At 50.0% G+C, this 14,885-nt stretch overlaps 1 protein-coding gene across 8 annotated transcripts in view; it reads left to right on the top strand.

Moving 5' to 3' along the window:
- DLG3 (discs large MAGUK scaffold protein 3) overlaps positions 1 to 7,871 on the top strand; it is a 55,442-nt gene extending 47,571 nt beyond the window's left edge. For 6 of the 8 annotated variants that reach the window (XM_072817988.1, XM_072817990.1, XM_072817992.1 and 3 more), the window contains 7 exons: positions 9 to 50; positions 1,368 to 1,418; positions 2,240 to 2,341; positions 2,940 to 3,112; positions 3,528 to 3,637; positions 4,279 to 4,370; positions 5,669 to 7,871. In XM_072817988.1, the coding sequence (XP_072674089.1) occupies positions 9 to 50; positions 1,368 to 1,418; positions 2,240 to 2,341; positions 2,940 to 3,112; positions 3,528 to 3,637; positions 4,279 to 4,370; positions 5,669 to 5,775 (677 nt within the window). In that variant the 3' untranslated portion in view covers positions 5,776 to 7,871. The remainder of the gene's footprint in view (positions 1 to 8; positions 51 to 1,367; positions 1,419 to 2,239; positions 2,342 to 2,939; positions 3,113 to 3,527; positions 3,638 to 4,278; positions 4,371 to 5,668) is intronic. The other 2 variants (XM_072817989.1, XM_072817991.1) reach the window with 1 other exon arrangement.
- Positions 7,872 to 14,885: the final 7,014 nt, after the last annotated feature.

Raw genomic sequence — 14,885 nt, 5'->3', positions numbered from 1 at the left:
GCTTGCAGAGGGAGTGACATCCAACACCAGTGACAGCGAAAGCAGTTCCAGTAAGTGTGTGTCATTCTCCCCCATGTTGTGTGGCTCCACTACGTGTCCCAGCCATCCTCATTCCACTGTTGCATGGCTGCCATATCTGTTCAGAGGCTAGTGCTTCTTTTAGCCACGTACACTTTGAGATCCTGGAAATGCTGTGGCCATTTTGTCCTTATGGGTGGGGTTTGGGCCATGAATTAAAGGAGAGTATAAGGCCTGCACTTCGGGTCAGGACCTGGCTTAAAGCTGTCCCTGGGGCCCTGGGAAGGGTGAGCTGCCAGTAAGTAAATCCCTGCCATGGGCATCCTGGGCTGTAAATGCTGCCATTTTTACAGACTTGCTTAGAGACCAACAAATGGCTCCTGTGGGATATTGTCCTGAATTGCCTTTCCAGGTCTCTTGGACCTCCTGGGTTAAGCCTCGGTGTCTTTTGTCTTTTTGCTGGGTTAAGTGATCAGGTAACTGCCCAGTTCTCCTCCAGAGATCCCGTGATCAAGCCACAGAAGCCACATTTGGAACCCCACGAACATTGGGAGCACTGGCCTCTGGCAAACTGTGGCTAGAGGTCTTATATAATCTGCCCACGGGTCTTAGGCTCAGAGGAAGCCTGTGAGCAAACATCCTGGGACTTGATGCAAATACTGCCTTCCCCAGCACTGCCATCAGCCACTTGGGACCTCCAGGCACCCAGAACCAAGTGGTTTGGTGACTATTTTAGGAAAAGTTAACAATTGTTAGGATATATGGAGCTCTACCATGAGGAGAGAGCAGGGCTCAGCATTGCTCATAAAGGGCACTGGGGACCTTAGCCCAGCCTTGAGTCCTTTGGATATTTCTTCCAGTGTAGGGGGGCGCATAGGTAAACCCTTAAAAGGGCAAAGTCAGTCTGCAACTTGGGGGGCCTGCATGAGTACTCTGACTCCCCTGCCTACAGATTAGGGGACATGGGCAGTGTTTCTCAACGAGTTAAAGCTTCCCCATGGTTCTTACCGAAGCAAGAGGGTAGTTGAGCATAGTTGACAGTTACCTGTAAGAACGGTTCCTGAGAAATTGGGGTGGTTTTTGGTGGAGGCTTCACGGCTTCTGGGTCTTGTCTCTTTGGTCAGCTATATTTTGCTGGATGAGAGGACTCCTGACTCCTGTTCCAGGGGTGGTGAAGGGCTTCTATGCTTTCTTGCCAATTTGTAGCAGATAGGGCCACATGGCAGGTGGTAATAAGTACCACTTGACAAGGCTGTTTTCTGGCAGAGGTGGGGTGAGGTGGATGTTGTAGGGGGACCAGGACATAGGCAGATTATAAAGTGCTAACATGTCTCCCTTTTTTGTTGCAGAAGGACAAGAGGATGCAATTTTGTCATATGAGCCAGTGACACGGCAAGAAAGTAAGCCGCCGTCTGAGAGTCTTGCCTTCAAGCTAGTCTCGTGGTCATGGGGCCCAACACTGGGGTTGGTGGCATCAATAGAGGGAAGAACATGAGGGAGTAGGAAGGCACATCCTACTCATTGGCTTATTGCACATCTGGCCCCTGGGCATCTTCTTCTCTTCTATGCCTTCCTAGTGTTAGAGAAAAGGAGGAAGAGGGGCGCCTGCATGGCTCAGTCAGTTAAGCGTCTGCCTTCGGCTCGGGTCATCCTGGGATCGAGCCCCATGTCGTGCTCTCTGCTCAGCAGGGAGCTTGCTTCTCCCTCTGCCTACCCCCCATCCCTGCTCATGCTCTCTCTCACCTGTCTCTCAAGTAAATAAATAAAATCTTAAAAAAAAAAAGAAAAAGGGGAAGGAAACCCAGTGTGCACCCCTCACTCTACCTTTGTTGCTGCCAAGATGCCTTCTAGAGGATAGGACAGGTTTACAAAGATGGCAAGGGTCAGTTTCAGTGGCTGTGACCATTGCCTAAACAAAGGTCCCAGTCCCTCCCTGTAGTGGCTCCTTAGAAAAAACCTTGCTTAGCTGCTGGTGCCCATGCAGAGATTTCTCCCGAATCTGTTGGGAGAACAGATTGCTTCTGATTTCAGACTTGCCTTGGATTTAGATATTTTCCAATTAAAGGCCCTTTGATGTCTTTGTATTTAAAAGCCAGAGAATGGCTGTGGACACTGCCCTAAGTGGCAGCTCCAGAGCCTCAGTGCTCTAGGCAGACTTGGAGGTAGAACAGGCTGTCTGGTGGGAGGCCTTGCTCATGACCTCCATGCTCTCTTTGTCCAGTTCACTATGCAAGACCTGTGATCATCCTGGGCCCAATGAAGGACAGAGTCAACGATGACCTGATATCGGAGTTCCCACATAAATTTGGATCCTGTGTGCCGCGTAAGAGCCCAGGAAGGTTTTGGAAGGGAGGCCTTAGTGCCCTGGGAACTATTACTCTGATGTCTTACGGAAGGGGTCTGGGGCAGGTTCTAGGGTTCTCTGGGAACAAGGGTGTATGTAACGCTCTGGAAGAGATTAGGCAGCAGTAGATTTTCACAAGGCTGATGGGGTTGAGAGGCCTAAGCCATCAGGTTGGCCTGCTGCCTCCCTTGGAGAAAAGTTTAAGTGAGGAGGGTCAGGGAGAATTGGACTACTGGGGGCCCAGTCCAAGTAGTGTTGGCCTAGCCCTGTGGACAGCTTGTTAGGTTTGCTGGCTCCTGTCCCACATTTGGCATCTTCTGCCAGGTTACGGCCTAGGAAACTATACCTTTATACCAGTGTAAAGCAGATAGCTCCCTGTGTGTGAGACCTGGTGGTTATAAGAGAAGTAGGCAAGAAAAACTTCTTTCAAGCTACTTCCCTCCTCGCCACCCCACATGCTCACCTGGAAAATACTGGAGTGGCCCTGGGACCCTGGTGAGAGAGGAACACATCATCTCTTTTGGCCTGGGGCAAGTCATTGTCCTTGGGCCATATAGCATCTCGTCTCTTCCTTCAGATACCACTCGGCCTCGACGTGATAATGAGGTGGATGGACAAGACTACCACTTTGTGGTCTCCCGAGAACAAATGGAGAAGGATATTCAGGACAACAAGTTCATCGAAGCAGGCCAATTTAATGATAATCTCTATGGGACCAGCATCCAGTCAGTGCGGGCAGTTGCAGAGAGGGTAAGAGAGGAGATGGCCCTGCTAAGTATAACCCTCAAAGGAAAAACCAAAGGGTTCCTGCTGACATTCTGTTAGGGTCCTCTTCCTTTCAGCACAGGGCCTACTGAATGGCACTGCTGACCAAAGCTGTGCCGGCTCTGCATGTTCCCAGGCCCTGCATAGAGGTGGCTGGCCATCTCCATGCAACTCACCCCAGCTTGTCACCGGCATGAATACGGACCCCTCTGTAGATGTGGCCTTTTCTGGCTAGTAGGAGCAAAATGGGGGCCTGGGTGTTGCCTCAGGGGTAGAATCTTCTGGCCTCTCAGAGTGGTCCTGGCTTCCTTTCAGCCAGATGTTTGGGTTGCCACTGGGTAAGGGCCTGGGGCTGGGTAGACTGGGACTGGGCAAGCTGATAGAGTCTTTGCCTTTTCAGGGCAAGCACTGTATCTTAGATGTTTCTGGCAATGCTATCAAGAGGCTGCAGCAAGCACAACTTTACCCCATAGCCATTTTCATCAAGCCCAAATCCATTGAAGCACTTATGTAAGTATTTGCAAGACTCAGACACTCCCAGCTAGGAGAGGGCCCTGGAAAGGAACAAAAAAATAAACTGATTTGCTGGGCAGGGGTAAGACCTGGTAGAAGCTCAGAGGAAAGTCTGCACCCTGGCTGGTCACCGAGGGCTCCTTCTGATTTGAGTGTCCACGCACATGCATTCCAGTTGCACTTTTAAACCTGGAAGGTTTGAGGAAGATGTTGAGCCATGGGCAACTGTTGCTCTCAGGGCAGCTAAGCAGATTTTTAGGGAACCTGGGAGCAATACTTTATGTTAATCAAAATGTAGAATCTGGGGGGCACCTGGATGGCTCAGTCCGTTGACCATCTGACTCTTGATTTCTGCTCAGGTCATGATCCCAGGGCCCTGAGATGGAGCCCCACTTCGGGCTCCACACTTAGTGGGGAGTCTGCTCGAGATCCTCTGTCTGCCCCTCCCCCACTTGTGCTGTCTCTAAAGTAAATAAATAACTCTTAAAAAAAAAGTTGTTCTCTCCCTCAGCCCCTGCCCTCCTCCCCTCCCACCACAGCTCATGCTCACTTGCTAAAAAAACAAACAAACAAACAAAAAAACAAAAAAACTACATAGAATCCAGTTTGGTATCATTTTTCTCCTCTGTCTTTGGCAGGGAAATGAACCGACGGCAGACATACGAACAAGCAAATAAGATCTATGACAAAGCTATGAAACTGGAGCAGGAGTTTGGAGAATACTTCACAGGTGAGAATACCTGCTGCCCAGCTCAGATAACGTGGGACCAGCCAGACAACTTTAAGTGTCTCCAGAAGGCTTAGATACCCTGCACAGACTTTTTGGATGCTTTGGAGATCAGATCTTTCCAGAATACTCAAGTTCCTTCCATCCAGCTGGAGGAGTTTAGCCAGTTTGTAGTATCAACCACCACCACCAACTGCTGCCTTGGATCATTTTATTCGTCTTCTCTTCCTATCCCAGATTGTAGGCTCCCTATGTTACTTTGCTTCTCTCTCTCTCTCTCTCTCTCTCTCTCTCTCTCAACTCCTCCCCTCCCCTCCATCTAGTACTAGGTTTCACATGTTTTAGGTGCTGATCAATGTTTGTTGATGATGATGATTCCTCAGTGTGGTCTTCAAGTTGTCTGTCACTGGGTTTGTGTATGTGTGTGTTATATGGCCACCTATTTTACAAGGTCAGTTCCTAAAAGATTGTTAAAGTTTCTGTGTCATCTGTTGCTTACCTTTAAAGTAGAGTCACAGGGAGGTGGGTGGGGGGTGGGTAGATGGATGGCAGGGATTAAGGAGTGTGTCATCCCTGTTGAGATGAGCACTGGGTATTGTTTGTAAGTGATGAATCACAAAATTCTACTCCTGAAATTGATATTACACTATATGTTAACCAACTAGAATTTAAAGGAAAATTTTGAAAAAAAAAAAAAAAAGTACAGTGACATTTATGTGCAGGTTAGTACTGAGTAAACCCCAGCTGGTAGTGCTGCTGGGTAAAGCGGGGGAAGGATTCGTAGCCACACCCTCAGACCCTGGGTTCTAGAGCTCCATTTACTGTTAACATCTATGTCCTTGTTTGCCGGGCCAACCTCTGATGTAGAACAGAAGTCATGACCCCAGGAGCACTGCCTCTTGCTAGAAACGGTTTTTTTGGTTCTCTGGATAACTGGGATTTTCCAGATCTTCTACTAAGGCCATTTACAGTGACCAGCTGCTGGCTTCATGGCTGCCAAGAGCAACGGGAGCTGCAAAGTCTGGCATTTAAGGGGCGCTCGGTAAATGTTGTTTGAACAATACATTTTCTTGTTCGTTGCCTCTTAGTCTCACCGTCTCAGTGAGGTGACCTTGAGCTGTGGGCTTCCAGCACCTGCCCTTTTCCCTCCTGGCCCTAGGCTCACAGGCTGGTGAAACCAGAGTCCACATCCACGTGGGCATCTCGGCTAGGCTGAGCCGTAGGGTGATGGGGCAGGCTAGATTGCTGGGTCCAGGGTGCTGTGGAGCACACTAACAATTCCGTTTTCCTCTCCACTTTAGCCATTGTACAGGGTGACTCACTGGAAGAGATTTACAACAAGATCAAACAAATCATCGAGGACCAGTCTGGGCACTACATTTGGGTCCCATCCCCTGAAAAACTCTGAAGAATCCCCACCAAGCACTCTTGTGAACAGAAGACATCAAGTCCCTCTTCCCTCCTCCCTCTTCAGTCCTGTCCCCACCAGGAGAACAAATGACTACTGTTCTTGTCCCCTTTTTTAGATATGTCCCAAAAATTGAGTTTTCTAGTCCTGTTCTGTTTTTTTAAATCTTCATTTTGTTTTAGTTTATTTTTTGGGATGATGCCATCTCACTCATCATGTGACTGTGCCCATTCCTGCATGGACCTTTCCCAAGCGCTAGCACAGGTGCAAATCCATCAGAGTCATTGTTTTCATAAAAACCAAGCAGAAGTGACGAGAAGAGAGGAGGACTGCTGGAAAGCCAGGCTCCGGACAGCTGCACGGCTTGTGAAGCGAGCTCAGTGTGCCGCGTGCTGAGATGCCCCCGGGCGTTTTGGCCTCTTGTGCTGCCATCATGCAGTGCTGAACGGTGCAACGTATGGCGACAGAAAGTATCTTATTTATATATAGATATATATATGTAATTTATATAAAATATATAGAAATTATTATATATATATATTATACACTCTCATATAATATATATATATTCACACACACTCAGACTAGAAAATCTATGGAGACTTCATCAATGGTACTGTGTTATTAGAGAAATGCTTTAATTTTCATATTCCAATCAGATGGCATCTTCTATCCCAACTGGTTGGGGAGGTATCAAAAGTGGTAGTAAGTGCTGTACCAGGGGCACTCACATTCGGTCATTCTCTTGAAAGCTGGGCTTTTCTCTCGGCGGGGTCAGCCAGAGGGCCTTTCCTCGGGTGAGAGGGGTGGACACTTGACCCTGAAACAGCTGCTGCCCCGGAGATGCAGTCAGTCCGTGCGCAGAAAGCAAGAGAATGGCTAACAGTGCTCCAGATTAAATTGCCTATTGTTTTATGCCACCTGATGTGTCTGCATGAGAGGTTTCCTTTTTGTTCATTTTTAAGCTGCTGTTAAACCAAAACCATGTTGTGCTACCGTGTCAGCCTTTTCATTATTCCAAATTTTACTTTTACTATTTAAGTGAATGCGTAGACTCCAATTGACAGTGTTGTAAAGGCTCATTGACATTGTGGAGGAGCCGGGCCTTGTGAAAGGAGGTGAGCAGGCATGGCTGTCCAGGCAGCAGAGGGGGGAGCCAGGGCTCTGGGTGGGAGCACATCCCTTTACTCGTGCAGGGAACGTGCTGGACTCCCTCAGGTTCCTTGGTGGGACCCCCCCCAACGGTGACTGGGAGTCACTTGCTGTCCACGCTGGGACAGCAGCACGGCCCTGGGCTTGGCCAGCCATGTAATGAGAAGTTGGATCTGGGTTTTTTTTTGGCAGCTGCTCCATATGCCCTACCCCAGCACATGCACCAACAGCTGGTAGCTGACTGTTTCTTCAGGCAGAAAGCAGATTTTCAGGCCTTCTGTGTGACCCCATAGAGCTAAGATTCCCTTGCTGGTGAGACAGGAAGCCGTGGGTTTTTTTTTCCCAGAGTCAGAAGGCTGTGACTACGGTCAAGGGAGGTTTTCTCTGACCATACAAGTGCAGGCAGCAGCTGTGGCTCGGGCCCACCCTGCCACACTCCCTGGATGCCACCAAGCCTCCTTTACCCCCTCGCTGGGTGGGACACTGGGGAGAACATGCATGTGCTTGGCCTTGGGATCCAGTCCGTTGCTTCCTAGTCCGCAGTGTTGTGAGCAGTGCAAACACCATGTCGAAAACTCTTCGAGTGCCACCAGCCGCATTTAGGAAATGTGTTAACAGTTCTCCTACCAGCATAATGAGGCTAACTGTACAGTGTGGGGCCCAGAATGAGGGTAAAGAAAGAGCAGCAGCTTCACCTGGGCAGTACACTGGATTGAAGGCAATGAGTGATGAAGCGATGGCCAATGGTGATTCTGGTGAGGAGGGGGGTGAGCCGGGAATGTTGACTTCTCTGATGTTAAGTGATGTATCCTCTGAATGATGCTCAACCCTCTGCCCCTCCCAGGGAAGGAAATCAAGATTCAAAGTAAGCATGACACTAGTTGGTTTACCAGTGTTCCTTCCAAGGAGACATATATTTTTTAATAAATGATAGTTGCAATGAAGTGTGGCTCAGAGACCTTCTTGAAGGAGTTGAGAAGGGAGGGTGGCAGCACAGCCATAGGAAGAAGTCTCAAACCTTTGGGGCCCCAAAGGCTCTCTACTCAGGGGTGCTGGGGTGGCTCAGGTAAGCATCGGACTCTTGATTCCGGCTCCCGTCAGGGTTTCATGGGTCGTGAGGTCGGGTCCCACGTGGGACTCAGTGTGGGGTCTGCTTGTCTCTCCGTCTGCCCCTCTGCCTTACTCCCCACCACACCCCCACTTGCAGTCATGCACACACGCTCTCTCTCAAAAATAAAATCTTCAGAAGACTCCAGATTTTGTGACCATCAGCTGACTGAGTCAGGTATTCCTCTGGATGGTTCTAGACTACTATGTTTGTACCAGTTCCTTCGTGGGCGCTATGCGCTTGGTCTTCTGCTGTGGCCCCAAACCCTGTCCCCCAGAACTGACGAGGTGTGAGGCATGTCCATATTCTTGGTGGCAAGATGCCGACATTTTCCCAAAAGGTTGCCAAGATGGGCAATGCCTGCTGCAGCAAAGACGTTTGCTAGAAAAAGCAGGGGCCAAACTAGCAGTAGGGAGCTGAGTAACAAATATGGCATGGACAAGCTTGGCCTGCCAGCTCCCGGGCTTTCCAGAAAGCACTGAGCTCAGGGGAAAACAGGAGAGACGGGTCCAGGGTAGGTCCTAGTTGGCAGAGCAGGTGGCAGGCCCCCTGAAGAGAGAGGAGGAGCATTGAGAGCAGGGACGTGGGACACGGCCGATGGCAAAGTGACTTCTGTGCAATAGCCTGAGGAGCCACCCCCGTCCATGATCATGGTCAAGAGACATGACTGATCGAAAGAGAAGCCATGACATGTGTGCGCTGAGCCACAGGAAGGAGGAGACTCCTTACCTGTTTGTGGCGCTTTAAAGTTTGCAGGGGGCTTCCTTTGACATGTCCTCTCATTTGCTAGAATCATAGCCTGATAAAAAGGAGTCCCCAAAGTGCTCCTGGAGGGCTTAAGGGAATCCAGCTCCCGGGTGCTAAGGCCCTGTCACCCCACTCTGTTGAGGCTCAGTCTGTCTCGGCAGCTGCTGTTCCTCCTAGGGAGGCTCAGCCAAAGAAAACTCAGCCCCAGGGGGAAGATACTGAGCAACTCAGAAACCCCCGAGGTAGGCCTGCCCCGACCCTAAGCTCTGTCGTGGCCAGATGGCTAGAGCCCCATCTCTTCATCTCCTCGAGGCAATGCCAGGATATTCCCCAGGTCCTGCTGCTGACAAGTCGGCTTGCTAAGCATGTCTCGGTTTCTTCTGACAGACCTGAAATGAAAACATTCCTAGGGTGATACAATGACGAAAAAGATTTGTTCGGATCCGAATTGCCGGCCTACTCTAAAGGCCATTTCCCAACAAGGCCAAAATCTTTATCTGAAAGACGTGTGGAAGTCGTGCTCCAGGACCGAGCTGAGAAGGAGGCGGAGGCAGTGGGTGGGGGGAGCCTGGAGATCAAGGGTCAAGTACAACAGGATGGGACTGTGTGAAAGGACACGGGCCTTGAGCAGAAAGGCGGGCGCTAAAGGACAGTAGAGCCCTTTCCGTGGGGCCAGTGCTTGCTTGCCCGCTGCCAAGCCCTGGAAGCCCGAGGCGTGGAAACCCTTGTGGCAATGAGACAAGTGGGTGCTGACAGAGCCGCTAGCTGTCAGGGCAATCCAATCAGTGAGCGTCCAAGTTGGGGAGGAGCGCACCAGGCTGTCCCAGCCCGCACGCACGGTCTGTTCGGCCTCAGCATTCCCAGGTTCCGCCCTTCATGCCCGCTCTGGCCTAGGAGTTCATGGCCTCAGGTCCGTGATCCTCCTATCAGGACAGTCTGTTCCTTGGCTGACACTTTGCCACCACACAAATAACTTCCCGAGGGTCAAATTCCACACGTGGAAAGAAAAAACAAAAACAAATTCCACACGTGGGAAAGCCTGTCCCCCATCACCTAGAAGAGAGAACAGACCTGGCCCCAGTGTGCCTTGGCTCCGTCCCCCCCCCCCCACCAGTGAACAGGGCCTTGGTCCTGTGCGCTCGTCAGAGAAGAGAGGAGATGCTTTTGCAGTGAAGACCAACGGATTTGCCTCCACAGAGCCGTGCCCACTGTCACCATGTGACACCTGCTGGGGCCTCTCACATCAGGACAAATGAACTACCTGTGTGTCCTGTCCTCACCCCGCCACTGTGCCCCAACTGGAAGCTTCCAGTGGACTTGGAAGGACTGGGAAGCGGCTAGTTTGAGGACCAGCCTTCAGCCTTGTCTGCTCCCGGGCATGTGCCAGAGGGTGTTCTCCTGACTGGCCTTCCTGTCCCCACAGCCTTCCACCACTAACTGGCCATTTATGCTCCCTGCTCCCTTGGGGTCCTGGTACCCACAGGGAGCGGTTCAAGCTCCTTACCACAGGCCCCTCTACTGCCAGGCCTTGGCCTTTCTCTCCTACCTCATCTTTTGCTGCGTCCATCCATCCCAGCCCTGAACACCATGGCCCCATGTTTTGTTTTTATAAGATTTTATTTATTCACGAGAGACACAGAGAGAGAGGCAGAGACATAGGCAGAGGGAAAAGCAGGTGCCCTGTGGGGAGCCTGATGCGGGACTCGATCCCAGGACCCCAGGATCACGACCTGAGCTGAAAGCAGACGCTCAACTGCTGAGCCACCCAGGTGTCCCCAGCCCCGTGTTTTTGCTCAGACTTCTCTTTCTGCCCAGTGCTGCTGCCCCATTTTGCTTACCTGGAAAACTCCCCTTAATATTTTTAACACTCGGGATCCCTGGGTGGCGCAGCGGTTTGGCGCCTGCCTTTGGCCCAGGGCGCGATCCTGGAGACCCGGGATCGAATCCCACGTCGGGCTCCTGGTGCATGGAGCCTGCTTCTCCCTCTGCCTATGTCTCTGCCTCTCTTTCTCTCTCTGTGACTATCATAAATAAATAAAACTTAAAAAAAAATATTTTTAACACTCAATTCAAGAGTTCCCCCTCCCCCACCACGCTGCCTTTCCTGAAGTACTTCCTCTTCCCTTCCACCTCTTAGGTCGACCTCACTGTCCCCTCCTTTGCACCGAGAGACCCCACGCAAGACCTTTGGCCATTGTAACAGCCGAGGTTGATTTTGTACTCCCTACGTGAGGGGCAGTGTGCTAAGGGCTTTACCCCTTTTACTTAGTGCACCAAACAGCCCTATGAGGTAGATGCTCACATTACGTCCTTTCCCAGGTGAGGAGACCCAGGCACAAAAGGCAGGCGCACAGCTCGTAAGCGGTAGAACCGAGTCAGACACAGGCTGTTTGGGCTGCACTACTTGTGCTCCCAAGTGGGAGCCTCTGGGCCGCCTCTCACTTTGCCACACTCGGAACATTTTCTTGTCCTTATCTCCTTCTGTCTTTCTGCCCTCGACTCCTCTTCAAGAGCACAAACAGCCCCATTCATCGTGCCTGCAGCACAGTATTTGTCATGCAGCAGGTGTGAGGTGCAAAAGGAGGGATGCACTAGTCTTGGGCTCGGCCCTGCTGGGGAGAGATTCCACGAGGCCCACACCCGTGCTGAATAGGACTTTTCTGTTGTGTTTTACAGAGAGCTTCCATTCTGAAGTGCCCACAGCTTCCTCTGGGATCTTATGCCATTAGGACTCCTTTTTGTCTCCAACCATTTCCTCTCCTTTAGCCCCTTCTCCTGCTTTTCGCTCTGCTGACTTCTCACCAAGAGTTAAACAGTTCCCCTGCTCTGCCACCACTTCCTGACTATGCACTCATTCAGAATGCTTGTTGAGCAGCAGAAAGCTCTCAAGTTCAGCCACGGCCTCCCCAGCATGAGGTTCAGAGCCTTGACCTGGTGGATGGATGAAAGTGCCATGTCTCTGCTCTCACCATTGAGGTCATTTCTCTCTGGACCACTTCACCTCTTCCTGGACTTCTTCACTCATTCTCTTCCCACCTCCGAAGTGCCACCCTTCTCCTAGGCACCTGGGCCCCAGACTTGATCTCTCTCCTTTGGTCATCATATCCAACCTCTTACCAGAACCTGTCAATTCTTTAAGGTATCTGTTCCGTTTGGTCTTTGTTTCCATCATCACTGTCCCTATCCCCATGATAGCAAGAGCCACAGCTTGGTGAGCACTTAGTGATAGGCCCTGTGTGCAATGCTGAAAACACAATGGCAAGTCAAAGAACATGGTCCCTGTTCTCAAGAGCCTTAGTCTAGTAGGGGGAGGGCAGCAAACAAGTCAGTGACTGAGTATATCATTACACATTAGGCTGAATGCTATGAAGGGCATCTGTAGGATATAGCAACAGAGGATAAATCTAGTGTGAAGACTTGCCTGAGAGAAGGTGCCTCGGGATGGCTTCTTGGAGGAGGTGACGTTCAGGTTGAGATCTGCAAGATTAGTAGGATCAGACTGGTGGAGGAGGGGGTGTGGGATGCAGTAGAAGGAAGTATTTACCATCCTCCACTGGCCCCAATCTGCTCATCTGGGATTATGTCCTGGGGTTTCTGTACCAACCAGCCTAGACCATTTGCCTTTTTACCTGTGAGCTGGGCCTCTGTCTGGAGTGTTCCTAGTCCCCACGTCTATGAAACCTTTAGGCTCTGGCTCAAATGCCATTTTCCATGATGATGTCACCGGTCACTCCAGACAGAGCTTTCCCCTTGCTGTCCTTCGCACTACTCTCGCAGGTTCCATGGAACTTACCCTGTTCTTCCTTACATGGTAGCTAGCTGTCCATTATATCTTCTGGAAGGCTGGGGTTGCATCTGGTATCTTTGTTTCCATCGCAGCAGCTAATATGTGCCAGATGCTCAGTAAACGATTGCGGGGTGAACTTCCTCTTTCTGGACCTCACTTTCTAAATCTAAAACATGAGGAAGTTGCACAGATGAGCTCTAAGGCCTCTCCTATCAGTGGTGATAAAAGAGAATTCTAAAGGACGTGCACTACAAATCCACAAAAAGAAAGTCCATGCCTTTTGCGACTTTTCGGTTCAAAAAACCTGAAGGAACACTGATGCAGATGACAGAGGTTTAAATAGAGCTGCCAAAGATCATGGCACCTGAGCACATTACGTTTCTACACAATTAACATTACACACACACACAGAGGCCAGATGCCTGCTGTGAGAGAGAAAAGGACCCAGAAAAGATGTGTGGACTAGAACAGGGGAAATGTCCTTTTCCCAGCTGGGAAGAGGGGTAGGATTCCAGGACAGCTTAAAAAAAGGGGGGGGGGAATGTCACAAAGCAGGGTGCAGATTCTGATTACTTATAGCTGGGCAAAGAAATGGTGCTAGGGAAAGAGGAGAATGGTATGCCAAACGAGCTGCCCAATGCCCTCATAAGGAGGCTTCAGGTGCCCCACTGTGGCAGGTAGCAGTTCCCAGAGGGATTTCCTGGTGACGGCTATCTAAGATGAGCATGAGGGGGGTGTGTGGGGTGGCTGCGTGTAAGGGCAGGAGAACTCCAACCAGGAGGAATGGAGACGATCCCAGTGGCCTGCCAGCAATGACAGACCAGCTATGTCTTGCAGTCGGAGCAATTCAGTGGGCTTTGTGTTTGTTCCACTAAATGCAAGCTTTTCGACTTTTGACTCTTCTTGAAGAAGTAGAAAGGTTTGCAAACAACCTCTCTCTTCTGGTTTATCAGAGATGATAAGGTATTCCTAGGTAGACTGAGGGGAAAAATACAAAAAAAAATAAAGAGAGAAAAAAAGAAAAGAAGGAGGGAGACAAAGAAAAGAAAGAAGAAAAGAAAGAAAGAAAGAAAGAAGACAGAAAGAAGAAAGATAGAAGAAAGAAAGAAAGAAAGAAAGAAAGAAAGAAAGAAAGAAAGAAAGAAAAAAGAAAGAAAGGAAAAGCCAGGAGGTAAAGGTTCAAAGATTCTCAAATGATCAATCACCCTGCTGTTAAGTAGAGGAATGTCAAAGGAGGAAACAAGGGTGCTACCAGGGTCCACACCATCAGAAGTGAATTGGATAATTCTGGAGAAGAAAGGACAAACAGTAGGGAAGGTAGAGGGAATAAAGACCACAGTCAAGACTACAAGGAGCAGAAGAATGTAAAACAGAAAAAGAAGTTAAGAACTGCCATCACTGGAGCTGCCCCAGAATAAGCAGGAAACCTTTCCAGGAGGCTGTAAATACAGATCTCCCGGAGCACGAGAGGACGACCAGAGGGAGTCCAGACTTAGCCGGTGCCAGGGAATATGTTACCTACCGCAGGGCAAGCGTCGAAGAGTTGCAAACATTCAAAAGCACTTATTACATATCAAGCTTCACTCTAAGAGTTTTGCACGTTCATTTACTCCTCTGCTCTTCCCCAAACTCAATGACTATTGTTACAAACATTTTACAGGTGAAGAAACTGGGGCGTGGAGAGGGTGAGCAATTTGCCAGAGGTCGCACAGCTAGTAAGTGCTTCGAAGAGCAAGGATTCGAACCCAAGCGACCTGGTTCCGGGGTGCGTGCTGCTCTGCTACTGCTTCATCTAGCTCGCACCACCTCCCATCGAGGTTTGTTTCTGCAGTCTGCCTTTTGCCCTCACCATGACATTGGAACCGTGCTCTCAAAAGTCAGTATGGCTTCTAAGCTACCAGATCTCCTACCTTCACGGGCCTCATACTCATCAACCTGCCTGCCCTATCTGACGCTGTTAAAACATTCTCCCACCCAGAACTGAAACCTCAGCATCGTCTCGGAGTATGCACCCGTAGTAGTCCTCACATTCACCATCACTGTTTTTGCAGCCATTGTTTCCATTCAAGTCTTCATTATCTTTTAAAATATTTTATTTATTTGTTCATGAGAGACACACAGAGACATAGGCAGAGGGAGAAGCAGGCTCCCCACGGGGAGCCCAATGAGGGTCTCCATCCCAGGACCCCGGGACCACGACCTAAGCCAAAGGCAGATGCTCAACTACTGAGCCACCCAGGCACCCCATCAATTCTTCATTATTTTCATTCAATGAACACATAATTCTATGTATCAAGCCCTGAGGGTACAGTAGTG

The sequence above is a fragment of the Canis lupus genome, chromosome X, assembly GCF_048164855.1.
Source record: "Canis lupus baileyi chromosome X, mCanLup2.hap1, whole genome shotgun sequence".
Classification (NCBI taxonomy): Eukaryota; Metazoa; Chordata; class Mammalia; order Carnivora; family Canidae; genus Canis; species Canis lupus.
Note: the sequence above shows the minus strand (reverse complement) of the source record. Positions and strands in the feature narration are given on the sequence as shown.